This window comes from Castor canadensis, chromosome 5 (genome assembly GCF_047511655.1).
Source record: "Castor canadensis chromosome 5, mCasCan1.hap1v2, whole genome shotgun sequence".
Classification (NCBI taxonomy): domain Eukaryota; kingdom Metazoa; phylum Chordata; class Mammalia; order Rodentia; family Castoridae; genus Castor; species Castor canadensis.
Genome location: NC_133390.1, coordinates 108,207,938 through 108,229,725, shown reverse-complemented (window position 1 = coordinate 108,229,725; position 21,788 = coordinate 108,207,938). Strand labels below are relative to the sequence as shown.

The 21,788-nt window shown below is 38.9% G+C and overlaps 1 protein-coding gene and 1 long non-coding RNA gene across 2 annotated transcripts in view; one reads left to right on the top strand and one right to left on the bottom strand.

Annotated features, from left to right (window-relative positions):
- Kpna4 (karyopherin subunit alpha 4) overlaps nt 1-4,966 on the bottom strand; it is a 48,983-nt gene extending 44,017 nt beyond the window's left edge. Inside the window, exon 1 of the mRNA XM_020180725.2 lies at nt 4,706-4,966. Within this exon, the coding sequence (XP_020036314.1) occupies nt 4,706-4,774 (69 nt within the window). The 5' untranslated portion in view covers nt 4,775-4,966. The remainder of the gene's footprint in view (nt 1-4,705) is intronic.
- Nucleotides 4,967-5,218: 252 nt separating this feature from the next.
- On the top strand, nt 5,219-21,407 carry LOC141423301 (uncharacterized). Its single transcript, XR_012448051.1, has 2 exons — nt 5,219-5,733; nt 8,771-21,407. It is a non-coding gene; the product is annotated as an uncharacterized lncRNA (long non-coding RNA).
- Nucleotides 21,408-21,788: the final 381 nt, after the last annotated feature.

Here is a 21,788-nt window from a genome sequence, read left to right as displayed (position 1 = left end):
AAACAATTCTGGAATGAATTGACTTATAAAATCCAGGGAAGCTGATAGAAAACACAAAAACAACCATTTAATTTGTAACTATATTTCTATCAGATATTTCATATCATCACATGCTTGGACTATTATATGAAAAAGTAGACAGTAGTTATTTTAAGTACAGTAAATATGTTCCAAGATTTGTGATGAGAGAGGTCAGTCTCTAAAAGTTAACAAGACTTAATAGCTTAACAATGCTTTTCACTCTACACACTAACAAATCAGAGGCTATTTCCAAACAAAACAGATGATCAATTTTACTAAATACTTGCCAACCAAACAGTTTTTGTTTTTGTTTTTAAAGTTCAAACTGACTTCTATATTCTGTTGTGTGGAAAACTTCAAGTTTCTAATTGTGTGGCATTTTAATATTCTTTTTTTTTTAGTTAGGATAAGTTGTTTTCATAAGATCTAATTATCTTTCTAACATGTATCTTACACTCCATTTGAGCCCATACACACAAAACTTTTATAAAAACTATGCAAGTTTATTAGAAACTCTACAAGTTTCTACTTGTAGAAACTTCTACTCTAAAAACAAACTAGATGAGCCTAATTTGCTTAATCCAACAAATTTCTTATTAGAAGTTTAGTCACTATCCATTTCCCATGCCCTCTTCTCTGTGGTTCCCATTCTCAAATACTGGATGAGCTCTATCACAATGCAAGGAAGAAACCAAGCTTTGGTGGATATCATCTAACAACTACTGAAAATTATTTTCAATTGATACAGACACTTCCTTTGACGCTTCTATCTTTTCAGAACGTTAGCATGACCACATTTTGGAGAAGCCAGAATGGTATATTGAACAGTAGTAACGATTATCAGATTGAAAGCTCTGAATCAGTTTCAACTCTTAACACTTAGAAATTATGACAATAGAAGGGTCACTAATCCTGTGACCAAATTGTCCTTCAATGTGCAATTACATGTTCCTATATTAAAAAGCATTCTCCATTAATTATGCAATGTTAAGTTAAAATTTCAATGTAACCTAAGTTATACAAGCACCCAGAGGAAAACAGCTCACTGCAAATAAACAAGAGAATCAATCACATTGAATCCTATTAAATCCTCTCCCAACCCCAAAAGAAAAGTGAAAATAAAATGCTCAGAGAATTGCCAGGCATCTATCTCCCTAACATTAACCTATAAATCTTCACAATACTCATGAAGCAAATGTCAAGCACTTCCAGTTTTACAGATGAAAGAACCCAAAGACCTAAGAGATTTCCTCCAAGGTTACACACAAAGTTAGAAATCAGATTAATGTAAACTCTAGGACAATGAACTCATCATCATTTCTAATCAAACTGTTAGAGCAAACAAAAAAAAATTACCTCACTCTATATGTTGTCCTATATTTACACAAGTGCTGTCCAAGAAGGTAGCCATTAGCTACATGTAGCTATTAAGCACTTGAAATGCAGCTAGTCCAAACAGAGATTTTGTAACTATAACCTAGAAACTGAAAAGTTAGTATGTAAAGAATAAAATCTCTCTTTTAACATGGATTACATGTTGCAATGTTTTTTGGATATACTAGGTTAAAATTCATTGTACAGCACTGGTCCATACTTCTAAAAAACCACCCAATGAAACAGATGCCCTAAGACCGAGCAGCATTTTCTCAGAATCTGATGTATTCTACAAATAGTATACATATATGTATACTATGTATATATACTACATATGTAACACAACATAGTAACCACATTTGTTTTTGATTTTTTGTTTGTTTCATTTTCTTTTTTGAGTCAGGGTCTTACTATGTAGGCTGGCCTTAAACTTTTGATCTTCCTCAGCGAGCCTCCCAGGTGCTGGGATTACAGACACGTATCACCATACCTGGCCATAGTAACCATATTTGGAAAGGTAGAAAACGGGCATAAGTTTTTTGAGATACAGGCATGTACATAACTACAAATACATAGAACAGACCATTATAGTAATTCTCTGAAGATAATAAGAGATGTTTCCATCTCATTGTAAGTATATGTGATCTTTTTCAGAAGGGGTGTATGTGCTTATTTGTTTCTGGGTTTCAAATCTAGGGCCTCATACATGATAGGCAAGTGCTCTACCACTGAGCTACATCTTCAGCCTAGTACATGTAAACTTGAATATGTCACAGTGAGAGGAGAGTATGACTTTCCTTTAGAGTAGTATGTCATTTCCTCAGGTGGAAAAGTGAAACATTCCTATTCTAATATATATATATATATACAGGGATATCAGTCATCAGAGGCTACCTGTAGGCACTCTGAACCTCTCAAAATGTCTAATATGTATTTAGATTTTAAAAAATCACATCTCCTAATATTCTAATAGACTCAGTACTTAATCTGAAATAAGTGGCAAGAAACACTCAAGTTTTTTAAAGACTAACTTTAGAACATAGTCTGATAGACTACACATGGTGGTACATGCCAATAATCCCAACAACTGGGAAGCTGAGGCAGGAGTATCTCAATTCTAGACTAGCCTCTGCTACATAGTGAGATCCTATCAAAAAAAAAGGGAAGAAAGGAAGGGAGGGAGGGAGAGAGGAAACAACAGAGGAAAAGAAAATAGTCTGGTAATCCTATAAAAGGTTTAATACAAAATTTCAATTGACACAGCAATTCTACTCCATGCGTTATAACCAAGAAAAAACGAAAACATACAGCCACACAAAAAATGTGTATATGAATGTTTATTGCAGTACTATGCATTACAGCTAAAAAGTGTTAATGCAATGTCCATGAACTGATGGATGGATAAACATAACGTGGTATATCCATATGCTGGAATATCATTCAGTCCTAAAAAGGATACAAATTTGTTACATCATGGATGAACTTTAAAAACATTATCCTATCTTGAAACAAGCCAGTCACAAAAGATCACAAATTGTATACTTCCTTTTATATAAAATGTCCCGAACAGGCAAATCTAAAGAGACAGAAAAAAGTTGTTTGGTGCTGGAATAGCTGAAAAATAACCAGTGACTGCTTAACGAGTGAGGTTTCTCTTTGGGTTGGTCAAAGTTGATTATGATGGTGACTGCACAACTATGTGAATACACCAAAATCCACTACAGATGGAGGAACTGTATGGTATGTGAATTACACCTCAATAATCTTGTTAGAAATATGAAGCATGGGGAGAAAAGGATTACAGGGATTCATCAGGCACCTTAATTGCTACTTTTCTGGATTTTGTAGCTTTGTGGTTTTTATCAGTTTTGAAGTTTTGTAATTTTTTTTCTCACTTTAAATATTCATTAGTAAAATTTTTCATCACATTGTTTTGCACAAGTAAATATACTAAAAGCTGTGAGTTATACATTTAAAAAGCTGATTTTCTGCAGCAGGTGAATTACTTTAATAAAGAAGTTAAATTTCTTTCACTAGAAAAAAGGGATCAAAGGATAATATCTTATGTTAACCGTAAACAATCTCAGAATTAACTACCACACCCTAGGACATAGATTCCCGCTGTCTAAAACAGCCCATACTACATTAGAGATTGAATAGCTTTGTTAAAGTCAAAAACACAGTTACTATCTCAATCAAGCAAATGCTCAAGTTCAAAACCAACCCACAGGAATCTGAAGATACAAGTATAAAAATGTGCAAGGACACCAGAAAAACTCGACTTTACCACTTTATCTTAAAAGCCAAACTCTTGACTCAGAATGGAGTGGGTGGGGGAAAGAAAAAACCCAATAGGCACCTAAATTCTTAAAAATCTCAGTGGGATGTGTTTAACACACACCTTACCAATACAGAAAGCCTAGGGAGCAGCTGTACCTAAGACAATGAAGCTCTTCTCTTTTCCTTTTTAAATAACAAAACGTGATGGTGCCATTCCCTAGCCCACCCCATCCCCCACTACTACCACCACCAGCAGGTGCAGGGAAAGGATACTGTAGACTAGAGGATGACAGCTTTGTATAACCCTTTGGACTTTATGTGTAAGAGTGCAGCTGGTGGTCTCCTCTCAGGAGGGGGTAAAAGAGATTTGTGGACAAGCTGAATTAAGGGGGATCCTTTGCCTGGAAGAGGGCACACCGGGAGCCTCATCTTGAGTCAGCTATATCCAGAGTAAAACACAGGCCGCTGGAAGGCACTGTTAGCATCACCGGGATGGCTCTCACGCCGGGGGTGGTTTTTTGCAGCGGAGAAGTTGACTCCTGTAGTTTGGACATTAGGGGGAGGCGGGGGTAGAGCGGGAGTCGGGAAGACCAGAAAAAACGCCTTTAAGTGGAAACGCCTCGGGCCTCGCCGAGGAAGTTCCGAGCCGCGCTCGGGGGCCACACGCTCGCCCCCCGCCCCTCCTGCCGCGGCGCCAGACGTCGGGGCCCGAGCGGGATCCCGAGCCTCCGCCGCGGCCCGGCCGGCCTCCTGCCGCGCGGCCCGGGCTCCGCACCCGCGCCGAGCCGGCTCCGCCGGGCAGGCCTAGGCCGCGCCGGCGGTGCCCCGGCACCGCGCTCCCCGGCGGAGGCGGAGCCGGCTCGACACAAACTTCCCGGCGCGTTCGCACAGGCGTCACCGGCAGGCCGGCCGTCAGCGCCATTCCCCCGCGGCCCGGCGGCGGCGCCCGCCCCGACTCCCCACACTCCGAGTCCCGGCGGAGACCGGCCGAGGCCCACGGCCCCCCACCCTCCGGCGCCCCCGAGTTTACCTCCAAGTCGCGGCCTTTGTTCTTGAAATTCTTGAGCCGTTGGTTGTCCAATTTCTCGTTGTCCGCCATGGCCGGGCCGGTGACTCCTTCCCCCGCCCGGGCCCCGCGGGATCCGCCCCAACCACCGCGCCGCACCGACACTCCCAGGAACCGGGCCGCTGCCTGAGCTGCTATGTACGCCGGGCGGCCGCTTCCTTCCTCCTCTCACCTGCCTCCGCCACGGCCTTCTCCACCTCTCCCCACCCGCCCCCCCGCCCTAACCCCAGCGCGACAGAATCAGCTCCAGCGAAGACAACTGCGGGGCCGGGCGGCGGCAACGGCGGCGGAATGTGCTGCCGGCTGAGAGGGGGGAGGCAGCCTCGATCTGAGGCCCCGGCGCCGCGGCCACGCCCATCACCGCCAGCCCAGCTTGCCGATTGGCCAGCCAGGCTCCGGTGCGTTCGGCCAATCAGAAGGGGCGATGGAGAGTTGGGGGGGTAGGGCGGAAGAGAGAACAGAAAGGGGAAGAGTGCGACGCCCGGAGGAAAGGGCCCGGGCGCTGAGAAGGGAGGGAGTAGAGAGAGAGGAGGGAAAGAGGAGAGGGTGCGGCGGGGGCAGGGCAGGGCGGGACCACGAGCCTGGGGGGAGAGGAGGCGGAAGCACCCGAGGAGCAGACTGGAGGGGAGGCCGGAAGGGAAGGAGAGGCCCGGGAAGGCGGCGTGACGAGGTGTGACGCCGGTCTTGCGGGCGGCCAGACCCCGACGCTGGGGTCCGGCGTCGGAGCGGAGTTGCAGTGACGCCCTTTTCCTCTCCTCCCCCGGCGCGCGTTTTCTTCCTGGGAACTTCGGGCGCTTTGCGGGGCGCAGAGGTGCGCCTGGCTCCGTCCCAGCAAGGCAAGCCAAGCCATCCAAGGGCCAGGCCTCGGGGCTAGGGGTGACAGGATGGCGTGCGTTCCCGAGGCGCAAAGGAAAGCGAGAGGGACGGTGGTGGAAAAGGAAAGGGGTCATTAGACGAATCGGATTCGTCCTCTGACCAAGTGCCCGCAACAGGTAGGAACTTGGGAAGAGCTGATGATCTGTAATACCACTTCCTAGGTGTTTCGCCTTAGGAATTTCAAGAAGCTATTTGGCCACGAAATACTAACGCCGAGACCGTGGCCATTGACATGGTAATGTAGTACTGGAACTCTTGTTAATGGAAGTGAACTCCAAGGATACCATGTTCACCAGAAACATTACTGGAGGCAGAAATAACGCACGATCCAAAAGAACGTACTCAAAATTTTCAGAAAAAAAGATTAGGAAATGTTTAAAAATATGTCGGTACCGACTAATAGCACTTCCAACGGACAGGGTTATGTAAAGTAGTGGCAAGTCGGACCAGAAGCAAGGAATTAAGGGCGTTGGATGTGTTTGGTTACGGCAAGGTAAAAGGAACGATTTTGGTTTGGGCCCTAATGGGGTTTGAACTCAGGGCCTCACTCTTGGTATGAAGGCACGCTATCACTTGAAAGTATGAAGTCAGTCAATGGGTTTAAACAGTAAGCTGAGTTCCCTCTGAGGGAGTAGAAATAAAGAGAGCTGGAAGGAATACTTGAAAAAGATGTTATAATGGTAGGAAATGGTTTTAACAAAACAAAACTTAGAAGCAGAGTAATACTTTTAAAGTCTAAAGTACTTTGTATACTTTCGACTGGGCTACAAAAACAAGCAGTACCAGGTAATAATTCACACTGAAGGTTAACTTGAATGTAAATTGAATGCAGGTCTTAAAATACAGATTGTAAATTTTTCATTATAAATTTTTATTACCAAAAAACTCAATTAATTGAAGTAACATTGTATTTGCATGCTGGAGCACTCATGTTTTAAAAAATGAGTGTAGAGGCTGGTTGTGGTAGTGCACACCTGTAATCCCAGCACTCCCAGCACTAGAGAGGCAGAGGCAGAAGGATGGCAAGTTTCAAGGACATCTGGGCTACAGAAGTGAGTTCAAGGCCAGCCTGGGCTGCCTAACAAGACCCCGTGTCAAGACAAAAGAAAAAAATAATTTAGGATAAGAAAATTCTAAACCTAGAATATATGTATCTTTTCTGCCATCATGGATTTGGTCAGACCAAGGTTCAAGAAAAAAATTTACTGGTGACTTCTTAAACTGATTGGAAGTTACTCTGTCAATGTATATAGATGACTATTTTGTTGTTGAAGTAAATTTCACCATTGTGTTCATGATGAAGTTTATAGAATTGTTTACTGTTCTGTACATCTTCACGTCTCCCAGCTACACCTGGTTATGTCTGATGATTAAACAACCTGAAATTCTCTGTGCAGAATACTCCTTAAAATGGGTTTGATCACCATTACCAACTGAGAAAGATTCAGTACAAATAGCAAATAGCCACATCTTGTAATTTTATTTGTTTAATGTCTAACTGAGGAGTAAATTCTTTGAAGTCAAGAACCAGTGTTCTGTTTACTACTATATACCCAGCACCCAGTGACTGTCAAGCGTTAAGACCTGAATCTGAGTTTTTTCAAGTGTTATGTCTTTGCAGTTGAATAACTTGCTTTCAATTGTGGATTGAGTTTTTCTTGCTTCTCATTTACACCAAGTTTCATCTACAAATACTTCATTTGATGTGACCTTCATCCCAGGGTTAAAATTTATGGAATAAATCAAACATGTTTCAGGGGAAAACCTGAACAGTAGTTGTGAAATACTTTGCTAAAACAAATAATTATCCTTAATTATAATTAATAGTCTCTTTGCCTGCCTAAGATTTTCACTGAAATTGTAACTGCTCATTTGCCAGCAAGTTTACATGTTTAGCGTCTGTACTTCGGACTCTTTTGAGACAGAAGATACATAATTTATAAAAGGGGTAAAGAAGTTTCTCCAGGAGTGGTAATAGCTTTACGTGCAGATTGGACAACTAAATGGCAAGATATCATAGAACAAACTCCTGTTAGTTTCAGAAATTTAATTTGCTGAACTAAGGAAGTAGTGAAATACAGGATCATTAATACCATTTCAACTTTACCTCAGTTTGGGCTACAATAACAAATTGCCATACATTGACTGGCTTAAACAGCAGACATTTATTTCTCTCAGTTCTGAAGAATGTTCGTATTAAGGAGGTCTGTTGTGCTTTCAAAGTATCATAAAGTTCTCTTAGAGTCACTTGAATAAAGCTACTTTCTCTGTTCTGCAACAGAAATTTGTGAGGGGATTTGGGAAGCCATACACAGGGTTTTAGTAAAATATAATCTCAAAAAGAATTATAATTGTTAATTATTTCACCCAAGCAGTTTGGACTATTCTTATAGTATGTACATTAATTTGAAGATTGTGAAATCTTTCTTGAATCAATCTATAATATGGATCTTATGGTCTCTTGTTTGTTGAGTACCTTAGATTATTTGTGGTTTCTTGAGCAAAATGTTGGTTACTATTAGCTGAAAAAAGGAATTTTATTTATAGCTAAATCTTAACTAAAAATATAATTTGTGTTTATAAATTAAACACTGGTTCTTTTTTGAGAGACAAACATTGAACTTTTGGTAATTGCTGTAGTTTGATGTAGTTTGTTTCTCAAATGTTTGTGTATTGGGAACTTGGTCATCAGGGTGATGATGTTGAGAGGTTGTGGGACCTTTAAGATAGGGCCTGGTGGGAGTTGGTTATATCCTAGAGGGCATTGCCCGCCAAATGGATTAAGATAGGTCTCAGTGGGACCCTGAGTTAGGTCTCAAGAGACAGTTGTTATAAAAAAAATGTGCCTGGCCTCTCCCCTCCCTTTGGGTACTTGTCTCTTTGTGATCCTTCTGTCACACGAGCTCCCTCCATGATGCCATCTGCCCTAATATGAGGCAGGGTGGGGGGTGCTCACCAAAGCCAATGTATGCTATTTGGACTTTCGGCCTCTGAAACTGTGAGTTAAATAAACCTCTTTTCTTTCGAAAGTACCCAGCTTCAGGTATTTCATTATAATAGAATATGGACTTATATAGTAACATACCTTTATTTTCTCTGGAAAACAAATTGACCTGGTATTGTGGAGTTTCATTCATGTCTTTCCATTGCCAGACTGTTCTGACTTAGAATTTGGGGAATTTTGAAGAAAATGAGTTTTTTATTTACTGAAGTCCCAGAAAGGTAAGAAATGATGAATTAAAATTGATATAATTTGGTTGGGAGAAGTGAATCACCTAGTTTTTTCTTTAGCTTATTTTTTTAATCTTAGTTTTGACCATTTAATTGAATAAAAACTTAGAATTGTAGGCCTAGCCTCCATGCCAATAATGCTCACTTCAGACATGTTCCCATCCCTGTATTTTTTTTTACTTTTTATTTTTAAATAATTATAGATTAAAAAATAATAATAATTAGAGATTCACAGGAATTTTACACATACACACACACAAAGTGGGCCCATCTTTCTTTTACTCAGCCTCCCTAATAATAGTATCTTAAGTAACCATAATATACTATCAAAACAGGCAGTTCATATTGACCTAATCCACAGAGGCTATTCAGAGGAGAGGAAAGACATTAGAATATATAATACATGAATCATGTATATGGAGTGCCCATATACTAGAGCTTCCAATAATCCTATATTTTATGGGAAAGGAGTGAGGAATAATAGTAATAATAATTAATAGTAAATTTTGACTATTCTAGGTCTAGGTGTTTTCTTTACATGAACTATTTTATTATTGTTGCTGTTATTTGTACTTCTAGTATTATAAATGAGTTATTGAGCCCTGTGTAGCTGGGTTGGAACTCACTATGTAGCAGGCTGGCCTTGAATGCGAGGTACTCCTCTTTGCCTCCTGAGTGCTGGGATTACAGGCACCATGCCCAGATGACGCAGTTTTTTCTAAACAATTTTTGTATATATTAATGCATTGATCCCCCCAACAACCCCATGAGGTAAGTGTATTCATTTTACAATTGAGAAAATTTAAGTACAAAGAGGCACAGTAATTTGCACAAGATCACACAGTAAACGGTAGAGCTGGCATTTGACCTGTGCCTGACACCACAACCAGCACTCCTGTTACCACGGAGGTACATAAACTTCGGTATTCATAGTATCCTTCAAGGTGGGTGTTACTATTTCAGCTTTCTGTACGAGAAGCCTGAGGTCCAGTGAGTCTAAGCAACTTGCTCAAGATCCTGCACCACTGGAATCTATTTTGATTCCAGGCCCGCCTAGCTGCAAACCCCCTACTGTTTGTGGTTGGCCCTCCTGTCTCCCTGGCATATCACACAGATCTCAGCTTGACCTCTAGACTTCTTTAAGTCTAGTTCTGAAATGTGCAAGGTGGTGGTTCTCAAACCTTAGAGTACATCAGAATAACCAGGGAGGATTAAAACCCAGATTTGTGGGCTCTATCCCCAGGACTTCTGTTTTAGTAGATCTTGGCTAGCCTCTGAAGATTTGGATTCTAGGAAAAGCTTAGATGACACTGATGAGATTCTATTACCTGGAACATCCTTTGAGAACTACTAGATCTGATGTAACAGAGCTCATTGTAAGGTAAGTATGAAGCTAGAATAAGGATAATGAGGCACCACAGTAATAGGTCATATTTTGTGCAACAGTAATACACATGTAAATCATGGTGATATATCTGTTGCTCAATGTAACCAAATAGTGTGTCAGGGACTGAAATTCCCAAGCCAGTACTATCCAGTTCCATTTTTCTGAATAGATTTATTCAATATTTTCCTAGATCCCTTTCTGTATCTAGTTTTTCTCTTGCATTTTCTCAAATACCATCTCTTTATACATTCCTCACAAAGACTGGCTCCATTTGGGCATGCTAAATCTATTTTTAGTTTCTTGGTGTTAACTTTAATCTCATATATTTTGCTACTGCCTTTCTAGATCCTTGAAGGTTCAGGCCTGCCCTGGTTTTGGGTCAATTCCTGAAGAGGTGGAATGTGTGTCCATTGACTGCTATCACTCTTCTGAATTCTAGCGCATTTGCCAGCTACTCTGGTTTACTCCTACTAGTCTCCTTCTCAGGCCCTGTTCCTGCAGGTTCATTCAGGAGTGGGGTCTCCTGCCATAACTGGACTGGCCTCTTGGAACCATCTCTAATATCAACAAACAAAACAAATGAAGATTTAGCATCTCTGTTTTTGGTTTCCCTGTTCGGGGATATCCCTCACAATCAAAACAATGGAAAAACCTGTTAATGTGCAATGCTACTTTATTTCTACTAATGGTACTACTCAGTTTCTGGAGCTGAAAACATTAGATATCTTTGATTCTTTATCCTTTTTTCTCTGCATGCTACATTCACTCAGTGCCAAATTGTATTCAATAAATAAGACATCTTAACAGAATCTCAAATTTGCCTCCTATCTATTCCCAGTGCTGCCATCATCTGCCCTTCCTGTTTAAAATCTGTAAGAATTGTTTTATATTCATGATGTCTCAGAATTGGAAGAGAGCATAAATGTTATCTAGTTCAACCATCCATTTTGTGCTTAAACTCTCACTTGAACATTCCCCATCAAGTGGGTTTTCCAGCCTCAGTATATCTTGAATCATAGCCCATTCGGTCTTCAGAGGACACCATTGTCAAACACTCATGTATATAATACAATCATTTAAAAGAAAAAGTCATTGAATACTTAAAACAGTATCAGTGGAGATAACAAAGAGTAGATGCATTAAATAGAACTGGGTTTTATTTTTGCATTTATGGTGATGATAGACTCCTACCTTCAATAATATACCTGGATTATAGGTTCTGTTTTGAAATTGGGAATAGTGATGCTAATCAAACATGAAAATTCTCATGAGCATGAGTGACTTTAGTAACTTCAATGAGAACAGACTGATTCCCTGAAACACATGACTTCTTTGGATAATTATATATAAGTAGGACTCTCTGATGCATTTATTAGTTTTTCTCCATTACTGAGCATAGATTTATATGTGACATATGGTACCACATATACACATATAATTCTGGAACATGAATTAAATTACAGTACAAGATTGAACACTTTCAAGTCACATAAATTAGTCTTGAAATACACACCTCATAGGATTTGTCATCTTCCTATTTATAGTCTTGTCACCATGTTATACAAAACCCTGAAGTCTCTTGGAGAGCTTCTCAAATGGAGTTTCAACAGATTCTCTAGATGCCTACAAAGTCAAAGTTCTGTAGTTCCTGATGTGCCACGTAGACTTAGTTGTTACTGGTTACCTTACAACAGACTTCAGAAAAAAATCTTTAGTGCATCTTTTAATGTTTTTCTCAGTCTCTTACACTGTTAAATCTTTGAAACCTTCATTCTTTCACCTACACACTTATTCTACCACTCATTAGAAACTGTTAAGTGTTGGTGACCATATGACTAATGAGGATGAGCACTTAGAAAGTGTTAGACCATCTTATTTAGAGTCTGTTAAATACTAGAATGTCTTGTACTCTTGCCTTTTGGCTACAACCCTAAGATCTGCCTGACCAAACCTTTCTGTTCTACATGGCAGAACACAAGGTACCATACTGATCCTAAATTAGACTTGCAGGATTTTAGTTCTACCTATAAATAGAAGCATCAGAGGAAGCACCTTGTAGGCAGATCAAGTCAATTAATGACTAAGAATTCTACTATTTGGTTAATTTGTGCATATGAGAACCATTTAGAGCAACAGAAAAATATCACTACCCACACGACCTAGAAGAACTATTTAATTTCTAGAGGTAGAAAATTGTTTAAGTTTTATATTTTTGTTCTTATTTTTTTACTTTTAAATTTTTATTTTTATAATCTTTTGGTTTTTTTGAGATAGGGTCTCACTTGTCAGTCTTCTTGGAGGCACTCTTGTGGTACATGAAATGATACAAAGGGACACTGGCAAATGTCTAATTTCAGCAACCTTAGCTAGCTCCTTCTAGTTCTTGTGGTTGTGTTTTTGTTTTGTTTTTGAGTGGGGGAGGGCACTGGAGTTGGAACTCCAGGCCTCAGGCTTACTGGGCAGGTTCTCTTACCACTTGAGCCACTCCAGCTCAAAATATTTTCTTTCTTTTTTTTTTTAAGCAGCACTGAGATTTGAACTCAGGGCCTCACACTTGCTAGGCAGGTGCTCTTACTGCTTGAGCCACTACCAGTCCTGCTAACGCCTAGAAACAATTTAAATACACATTGTATAGCTAGTATCACAAAGTATATGTTGCCTTTATTATAATACCTAAAATAGCAGAAAGGAGACCACACATATATTTCCACCCAATGCATGCACAACTACTTAGTGTAGTGTGTATGTATCTTAGTTCATAGTGTAATATATAATATGCTGGGGTTTTTGTTTTGTTTTGTTTTTTTGAGACAGAGCCTCACAATGTAGTTCAGATTGGCTCAAACTCCTGACCTCCTCCTGTCTTAGCCTCCCAAGTGCTAGGATTACAGGCATGTACCACTATACCCAGCCTGTCATGTATAATACAGTGTAACGCATATCTAGATGTGTACGCTGTTGCTTTATGGACATGTATCCCATACAGTTACATAGGACCCCATGTTTGGCTTAATAATCTTTTGTCAAAATCTTGGAATTCTCAGTTTTTAAACAAGGGAATCCACATTTTCATCTTGTACTGGTCTACTGTCTACTAGGTAGAGAGTAGTGTTTATCTAACTCAATGCTCATTCTTTTATTGGCATGCATTCCTTCAATCTCCAAAGTGTCGATTTCTATTTTAAATGTAACCAAGCAATATAGGTGTAAATAGGATAATACCATGTACCACTGCAACCTACTGTTTTCATTTAGACATTGTTTCCTGTTAATGTGTCTTTGTAAGGGCTGAAGAATGTTCTTTTACATGGATAAGCCATGATTTATTTATTTAATCTCCTACCAGGGAACACATACTGCCTTTGGCTGTTTGTTGAGACAAAGAGTAAACATATTTGAATGCATATGTTTGTGTACTTGCCCACCATTTCCTAGGATAAATTTCTAGAAGTGCACTTGAACGTTTTAAAAATGAGATACATACCACTTGATTGCGCCTCAGAAAGATTATACTAGGTTATACCAATCTAAATCCCATTGCAGTGGACAAGAACAATTGCTGCCCACAACTGAGTGAATCGCTCAGTTTCATCTCTGCTCACCCAGTAGTGCCTGCTATTTCTAATGGGCTTAGCTTGCATTATTAGCTCACCAGGATAGCCTTTATTCCCCTAACATGGAATGGCTGTTTATTGAATTAAACATCAGTACACCTATCAAAGTGAGTACCTTTCTTTTTCACAATTTTTTTTTTTTACATTTTTTGATGGAAACCGAGTATCTTTTAGGTAGTGACTTTGTATTGGCTTTCCTGCCCAAATGTGTGAAGCACTGCTCTAAACCCCCAACTTTTCTTTTAAATGAGTTTTTGCTCTCCATGTCTAACGCTCAGGGGTACTGTAAGTACAGTAAGTGCTCAAAGAAAACCAAAGGACACTTATTTTACTGCTCGTAATCCTCCAGGTATTAAAAAAATTCTAATTTTGAAACAACTTCAGGGTTGTAAGAGAGTACATAATCGTAAGAGAGCAGTACAAAGAATTCCCATAATGCCCTTCACCAGGATTTCCCCAAAGTTTACATTTTGCCATATTGGTTTTCACATCCTCTGTGCCTCTGATCTCTTTGAGAGTAAATTGTTGGCATGCATTCAAATGTTTCAACTCCATTTTCTTCTGTAATCACAGTATAAATACCTAAATTGAAAAAATTATTATAAAATTATTATGTACATATATTATTTAATTCCAGGGTTCAAACCAGGACCACGTATAACTTTCAGTTACTTGTCTCGTCTCTTTTGGGTCATATTTTCCCAAACAAATCCTACAATGGTGTAAAGAAATATTTTTGACAACCTAAATTCCAAAACTCTGGTTGTTTAGTTTTTGTTGTTTGTATTTTTATGCTCAAGAGCAGAAAAATGTTGCTTAAAAAGGAAAAACAAACTAGGCACTGGTGGCTCATGTCTGTAGTCCTAGCTATTCAAGAGGCAGAGATCAGGAGGATGGAAGTTCAAAGCCAGCCATGGGCAAATAGTTTGAGACCCTATCTTAAAAATATCCATCACAAAAACAAGACTGATGGAATGGCTCAAGTGGTAGAATGCTTGTCTACCACACATGAGGCCCTGAGTTCAACCTCAGTATTGCCCAAAAAAAGGCTGAAATTCTATCAGTAATACAATAAAGCTCTTTAAATCCCTGTCACCTATTAAAAAAAAAAAGGAAAAATAAGATCCAGCAGTTAAAAAAGTGGCATATTCAAATACAGATAATAGAAATTTGCAGCAGTAAGACATAAAGTATTAAAAACCATTTTAAAATATTGAAACGTTGCATATGTGTATGAAGATAATATAATGCAATGCCCTGTAAGCCTCTGGATAATAAGGGAGCAGGGTGTTAGAGAGTAAGTAGTAGGAGGGCTAATCTGATTAAAGCATGATGTATACATGTCTGAAATACCAAGGTAATTCCTCCCCTTGAACTATCACTCTACACTTAAAAAAAAAAAGGAGGACAGGAAGGTTAAACAGGTCCTGTAGGGAATGGGTGCCAGTGGGAGGAAGGAGGCATAAAGAAAGGATGAATGAGGGTGAATATGGTGATGTATTTTGTATTCATGTATGAAAATAGAACATGAAAAAATCTTTTAAAAAGTTTTTCTGAAGACTTTTTTAAAAATCTTTTTTATAAGGCCATTGGAGTTTTATTCTTTATGAATTTCTTATTCATATTTTTATCTAGTCTTCTCTTAAATCATCTCTTATTGACTTGTAGGAATTGCTTGTATTTCCTTGGTACTTTTTCTTTTTTGGTTTTTTTTTTTTTTTGGTTTTGGAGTTTGAACTTAGGGCCTCACTCTTGCTAGGAAGGCACTCTACCACTTGAGCCACTCCACCAGCCCAAATACTACAATAAGTCCACCTTATTTATGGATTTGTTACATGTGTTTTTTAAAATTAATTAATTTTTTAGGTGGTACTGGGATTTAAAATCAGGGCCTCATGCTTACTAGGCAGGTGCTCTACCACTTGAGCCCCTCCACCAGCCCGAGAAACTATATAAAAACTTTGTTTGTCCCCTCCATTGCTAATGATATCAGGTGTTGAGAAATCCTGTTTGATTTTATGCAAATAAAGTTATCTCTATGTGCCTAGACAGCCTAGGGAAAAGGAAAAAATAATACATACAATGAGAAAGACCCTTTCCCAACTTAACACTAAAAATGAAGGACATTTGTGTTCTTACTAGGATGACATTGAGCAGCTTTTCTTTCTCTTAAATCTTTTATTAAAAATGAAAATACAAGCCAGGTGCTGGGGGCTCACACCTGTAATCTTAGCTACTTGGGAGGCAAAGATCAGAAGGACCTGCATTCAAAGTTAGCCCTGGCAAAGAGTTGGACAGACCTTATCTCAAAAATACCCAACATAAAAAAACATGGCTGGTGGAGTGACTCAAGTAGAGTACCTGCAGCAAGCATGAGGTCTTGAGTCTAAACCCCAGTACCATCCCCCACACATCAAAAAAACTAAAACAGAGCTGGGTATGGTGGGGCACATCTGTAATCCCAGCCCAGAAAATGGAGGCAGGAAAAGCAAAGGTTTGAAACCAGCCAGGGTTACAAAGTGAGATCCTCTCTCAGAAAGAAACAACTAAAGCAAAAAAACAAGAAACAAAACACAATAATGCAAGGTGTGTTGATAGAATAACTTAAAGCTATAAACTGCAGTTGGCACTGGAGTAGGCTCTGTGAGGTACTGAGGGGGACCAAGGTTGAGATCAACTGGCCTGGCAACATTTACAACTTTAAGGGGAGTTCATAAAGAAAGAGCAGATTCATATTTTGCTTGTTAAATAAGCATTGAAGAAGTACTCAGTGTTGAGCAATACTCTAAACACTTCGCATGAAAATTCATTGTCTATCATCTTATCCTCACCTAGTAGAGCAGTAGAGCATTTTGTCCATGGCGCACAGCTTGTAGGTGGCAAAGCTAGGAAACTGTGAGAACCTCCAGGGAAGAGTCTACAGGGACCTGAGTGGTTTAATCTCATGGACTTTTGAAACTGATCTACTAGTTCCCATTTGTATGAAGATAGGGCCTTATACTAAGGAGAAAGGACTGGGTATGCAGTCACAAAATTCAGTAGGACAGGGATAATGGAGAAGGAAGAAAGTTTCTTCCGTAAGCAAGGGAGGAAAACCAAGCCAAGAAACCTCCAAAAGCAAGCTGCTATTAAAGCTATCTGAATCAAAATTTGGGAAACTATATTCACATAAAAAGCTTAGATACCATATAAAGAGAATAAATGAAGCAAAGGAAAAAGTAAAGTATAAAATAGCATCCATACAAACAATAAAAGTGTGCCAGAAAAACATACTCAAATAGCCATTCCAACTTACTGTATTTTATTTCAAAATTAGGTAAAAGATAGTCTTACATAAGAAATGAAAGAACAAAATAAATTAGAATTCAAAATAGATGACAGAAATCAAGAAAGAATTAGAAGCAGAGCTTGGCATAGGCTTTTGTGGCAGCTGCCTGCAGGGTTATTAATGGTGGCGCTGATTTTTTTCTTTTGTTTCTTTTTTTTTAGGCTGGGTCACTGACCTGGAACTCACGATCACCATACCTGGTTTTGAGTTTCTTTACTTTTAAAAGTAAATTTAAAGGAAAAGTATCAGTTAAATGTTTTTAAATAAAATGTCATTGAGTGACTAAATTAAATATAAAAATTCATTTTAGCTGTTGTGGTTGATGGTATAGAAAATTCACATTTAAATCTCAAGCCCTTTTTATTCTTTTTACAAAAAACATTTAATTGCAGATGTTTTAGGGAAGAAAATCAGAAATAAAATATGAAAATGGTACAATTCCCATCACCCAGAAAGTCAATTTTTTCAGCTTTTTTTCTGTAAGAATGTTATTTTAAACAAAGAGCGTATAACACTTCTTTACAGATACCCCCAAATCGAAATGACCCTGTTCAAAATCAAATCCTGCTGAGTTTGGTGAGCAATCGCTCTCTCCACACACATGAGCCTTCTGTGAAAATAGCATACATGCAACTCACCCTAATTTTCCTCTTATGATTTAAGTTTCATTTTGCCACATTAAAATATAGCAGTTTTTGTCCTGTTGGTTTATTTGCTGGATTCATTCAGCATGGATTGAGAAGTTCAACACCTGTACTGTCAATCCAAAGACTGTGACACCTTATGACTCTAACTACAATTTGGTAGAAAGTGAATACAGTTTTTGGAAGCTAAAACCATAAAAATGAATTTAATAAGTGGCAGCAAATGTCACAGTGTATTATGGAGAATTATACTTAGATAGAAACTCACCCAAAATTTATTAGAATACTCTTTTGTAATATCACATATGCATTAATATAAATTAGGATTTTGCCAACAAAAAGGTGTGAGGTATTTAAGGGTACTGTAGCAGAAGAATTGAACGATAGAACAGTTATTCCGAAGGTGGACAGCATGTGTAATATTAAAAAGCTTATTCAATAACTATCATCAAGAACACAAACAAGAACAAACTTTGATGAGGATGTGGGGGGAAAAAGGAACCCTCACACACTGTTGGTGGCAAGGTAAATTAGTATAGCCATTATGGAAAACAGTCTGGAGCCTCCTCCAAAAACTAAAAATAGAACTGCCACATTACCCAGCAATGCCACTCTTGCATGTGCTCAAAGGACTGTAAGGTTACAATAAAGACACCTGCACACCCATGTTTATTGCAGCATTTTTCACAATAGCTAAGCTATGGAAACAACCAAGATGCCCCACAACTGACGAATGGATTAAGAAAATGTATTTATACAGAATGGAATTTTACTCAGCCATTAAAAAGAATGAAATTTCATCGTTTGCAGGTAAATGGATGGAACTAAGGAACACCATCTTGAGTGGAGTTAATCAGTCTCAAATGCCAAAGGCCACATGTTCTCTCTCATATATGAAAGATGGATCCAATATGCAAATACAAGCATATCATACATACATATAAATATATACAGTCCTTAGGGAGGGGCTAGGGTGGCTGGCAGGTTTACTTAACATAGCCTTATCACATAACAAGGGGTAATTTGCGTATGCCCTTATATTAATTTATAGCCTTTAATTGTATGTATGAGATGCAATCAATGTTCAAGTTAAGAGGACTTGGCCTGGAAGGTCAAATTGGGAGTAGCTCCCCCTGCCCCGCCCCGTTTTTTAAAACAAGCAGGGCAAACCCAAAGGCAACTCTTTTGGACGCTATCTTGCAATGATATTTATGACCCACCAGAGTGTTTAAAATTTAGAGGATTTATAGTTCTAGAGATGGTTCAGTGCTATGCTGGGGTGGCTGTTAGCTTTGTTTGCTTAAGAGAAGAGAGACCTTGGTAAGTTATTTTCTCTGCCTGCTAACCTGCCTCAAGGGGACTACAGGAGACAGGAGAGGGAAAGAAAATGTTAGAGAATGAAAACTACAGAAACAATCCATCTGTATATGAAGATAACACAATGCTGCATAAGCTGTCAAATGTAGGGGAGCGTGGTGATAGAGAAAGAATTAATAATGACAAATCCCCTTGGAGTATCAATATACACTTGAAAAAGTGAAGGACAAGAGGCTGAAACAAACCCTTTTGGGGGATAGTTTTTAGTGAGAGGTGGGTGGGCATAAAGAAAGGGAGAAAGATGGTGAATATGGTGGAGGTATTTTGTATTTACATATGAAAATAGAAGAATGAAACTGTTTAAATTGTTCTAAGAAGCAGGGAGGAGAAAGAACGATCCAGGGGGTGGATCTAACTAAGATATAAAGTTTCTGTAAATATCACAATATATCCTCAGTACAACTATTATATGCTAATAAAAAACATATAAAAATATATAGAGAACATGTTTCCAAAAGTGGGACCATTAGAGGAGGCTAAGGGAGGAGGAAAAGAAGAAAAGAATGATAAGGAGTGAATAATAATGAAACACATCAAATCTGGGTAGGAGCAAGACACACAAAACACACTGAAAGCTACTGAGCAATAGAGGCTACAGAAAAAGGGTGAGAAAGAGTAGTGGAGGAGGTTAGACTGATTTAAGCACAATATATTCACAGGTAAAAAAACCAATGCAAAATCCACACTAAAAAATGAACAGACACCTAAATAATGAAGGACAGGAAGGTAATGCAGGTCATGTTAAGGGAGGGCCTCTGTGGGAAGGGAGGGTAAAGGGGCAAATATGGTTGATGTATTTTCTGTACAGGACTGAATATGGAACATTGAAACCTGTTGAAGTCACCTTAAGAAGGGGAATGGAGTAGAAAGAAGAATGGAGGAGATGAACCAATTAGGGATATAATACAGGCACATAGGGATATGTCACAACAAAACCACCTGTATTACTATCATATATTCACAAAAAAAATTTTTTTTAATGAATGACAGGAAAGAAAAACAGATCCTGGTCAGGGATGGGTACCAATGGGAGGAAGGAGGACATAAGGAAAGGTAAAGGAAGGCTAATATGGTGGATGTGTTTTGTATTCATATATGAAAATAGAACAAGGACACCTGTTGAAATTGTTCTAAGAAGCAGGAGGGAGGATATGGGAGAAAGATGGAGGGTGTGAATCTAATTAGGATATATTGCAAGCACGTATGTAAATGTCACAGTGTATCCCCCTGTACAACTATTATATGCTAATTTTAAAAAGCTTATTCAATATGACTATTGTTTTCCTAACTCAAATTGAAAATTAAGCTTGGTAAAAAATCTGTTCAATTGGTGGGTATGGCGTTCTACCATGAGAAGGTACTTCCTGGAACAGGATAAAATCTGAACTATGATGCAATATCCTGAGGATGTATGCATGTGTGGGAATGTGTACACTGGGAGTAGAGAGGTACACATTCACTGTATTCACATCACTGTTGTAGATTTTCCAAACTATAGTACACAGGTCGAGCCAATCCATACTTGTGGAAGCTACAAATATGTATTATTAGGGGCAATTGGAGAGATATTTGAGCTATGTACAGAGTTGTGCAATCTAGTATAGCTCATCCTTGAAAACTTTCTTACCTCTAAATTTTTTTGCACAAAAGCATCAAGTTAAATGAATGTTGAAAAGTCTTAAAGAAAAAAGTATGCCCTTTTCGCAAGTTATTTTTAAATTCTCTGTATCTTACTCCTTTTCTTTGAACCAACGTAGAGCTTAAGGAAAGTAAAACAATTTAAACTTGATTTTTATGACCATAGAAGTCTTAGGTTCTGATTCGGACTTTATGATCTGGATTTTGGGGCCTTCATTGAACACACCTCACCAAGAAAGGATATGTAAGTGACTTGGTTCTCTTTGAACACTGTTCATCAATAAGTTGATTTACTAGTACAACTGAGCCCAGAGGAGCCTACATACTATCAGTCAAGTTCTCTGAGGCTCCTTTCTAGGTGAATTTGTGCCCTGGATCTGAGGGTAGTTCTTCCTAGCACTTTAGCCTCAGGGCTGGCTTCAGCCAGTTCTTACAATCCTTTCAGAATTTACTTCTCTCTTTAATTTTTTTTTTTTTTTTGGCAGCCCTGGGGTTTGAACTCAGGACCTCATGCTAGCAAGGTAGGCACTCCAACTGCTTGACCCACTCTGCCAACAGTACTTTTTTTTTTCTCTCTCTCTCTCTCTTTCTCTGTCTCTCCTCTTTCTCAATGTATTTTCCATGCTCATGACTTGATCATCAGAGCTTAGAAGTTAAGGAGAAAAGACAATTCAATTCAGTTTAGCCCATTGCACTTATTTTTAAGTTTTTATCTTTTTGTTTTTTAATTTTTAGCTTTTTTTTGGAGATATGGAGTTTGAACTCAGGTCCTTATGCTTGCTAGGCAGACACTCTACCACTTGAGCCACTCTGCCAGCGGCCCCCTCCCCATTTTATTTCTTGTTAACAACTTTGGCAAAAAGACATTGGGATGAGATCAAAACTTTTGATTAAACAGAGATCTGGATTTTCAAGAGTTCAGTTTAGTTTTGGTATGACTCTGGGCACAGGG